At 34.5% G+C, this 1,415-nt stretch overlaps 1 protein-coding gene across 1 annotated transcript in view; it reads right to left on the reverse strand.

Annotated features, from left to right (window-relative positions):
- Nucleotides 1-314: 314 nt before the first annotated feature.
- LOC118740065 overlaps nucleotides 315-1,415 on the reverse strand; it is a 6,042-nt gene continuing 4,941 nt past the window's right edge. Inside the window, exons 5-8 of the mRNA XM_036471562.1 lie at nucleotides 1,103-1,415; nucleotides 885-1,027; nucleotides 492-582; nucleotides 315-413 (exon numbers count right to left, since the gene is read on the reverse strand). The exon at nucleotides 1,103-1,415 is cut by the window's right edge and continues 518 nt beyond it. Coding sequence (XP_036327455.1) covers nucleotides 349-413; nucleotides 492-582; nucleotides 885-1,027; nucleotides 1,103-1,415 — 612 coding nt within the window. The 3' untranslated portion in view covers nucleotides 315-348. The remainder of the gene's footprint in view (nucleotides 414-491; nucleotides 583-884; nucleotides 1,028-1,102) is intronic.

The following is a 1,415-nucleotide window of genomic DNA, read 5'->3' on the forward strand; positions in this document are numbered from 1 at the left end:
AGAAAAACTGAACAAAAATACATTCGTATGTAGAAAAGAAATATTATATATGTAATAATTTCAATGCATATTTAGGCGAGTTCCAAGTTGCATGTTGCTTTGTATTTGTGCAATGTATCCGCGATTTGCATTTTATGTGTTGCAGATACCCATGCATCGAGCATACCGCGCATGATTAATTTTTATTATGCTTAAACTGAAAAAAAAACAGCTGAGTTGTTCTACTGACATTGTATATATTGTGTATATATTTCACATCAATACAAAACAACATGCAACTTGGAACTCGCCCTTTGCCTGTGAATGCACCGGGGTATTATTTAAATGCTTTTCGCAAATGCATTTCCACTACTTTTTAACGACCATTAAAATAGCAACGTCATTATCTAAATTAGTGATTTTATAACGGCAACCTGAAAGAAAGAAATATTTTAATACATTTTTTTTATAAAAGCGGAAATTTAAAAATAGTTATCCTTTTTTACACTTACCGATGTTGATAGCAACCATATCGCCAATCCCAAATGTGCCATGTTCGCGCTCGGTGCCAATTTGAAATTTGCCCGCAAGTACAACAAAATGCTGAAGAAGAAAGGAAAATAAGTATTTCAAAAAACTATTGAAAAACTCTTTCGATTAAATTTAAAAATTCATGGAAGTAAAACTAAATCAACCGACTGTTTAACTTCTTTGTTCGTTCCCACGCCAGTTGCGTCTACATAAAAAAATACGGATTTTCACTTCTGCCGATTCCTCAAAAACTATTTCGGGAATTTTAATATTGGTATAACAACAAATATAATTATTTGCAATTGATGTGGGAAATCTTTCATATATAGGAGTGGTGAAAAATCATACAGAAAAACTTATCAACTGTCACTTACCAAATGATATTTCTTAGTTCGTTTCAATGGTTTGCACTGCAACGGCTTAAAGCGTAAATAACCCAAACTAGTTATCTCTTCCGTATCGTAGAATGCATAATCAATACCATCTAAATCGGTAAAGTACAATCTGCCAGCGGTCGCTAATAAAATGATAGAATTTATTTATGTTTGTATCAGCTACATATATTCAATGTATTTTACTTTATAAAACTTACAAGGTCGCATGTCCATGAAAACGTGGTCATGGTTATTTTCAGACTGCAGATGCGATACATTCTTAAGCCAAGTCAACAACTCATTATCGTTTGTAGTTTGACTCGAAGTTGAAGCTTGTATTGACGACGTAGGGCTCGATACATTTTGTGATGTTGTGGTTGGAGTGGTATCACTTAAGCGTCGCAAACGCACACGTAATTTCCGGTTTCTATTTCTGCTTATTGTCGCAGACGATGTGTCGTCGGTGGTGGTAGGCGTTTCCTGTCCAGATGTCTCATCACTTGAGTTGTTGGCTTTATTTTTTAGCTGGTC

The sequence above is a fragment of the Rhagoletis pomonella genome, unplaced genomic scaffold (genome assembly GCF_013731165.1).
Source record: "Rhagoletis pomonella isolate Grant_MI unplaced genomic scaffold, Rhpom_1.0 Rhpom_scaffold_00001, whole genome shotgun sequence".
Classification (NCBI taxonomy): Eukaryota; Metazoa; Arthropoda; class Insecta; order Diptera; family Tephritidae; genus Rhagoletis; species Rhagoletis pomonella.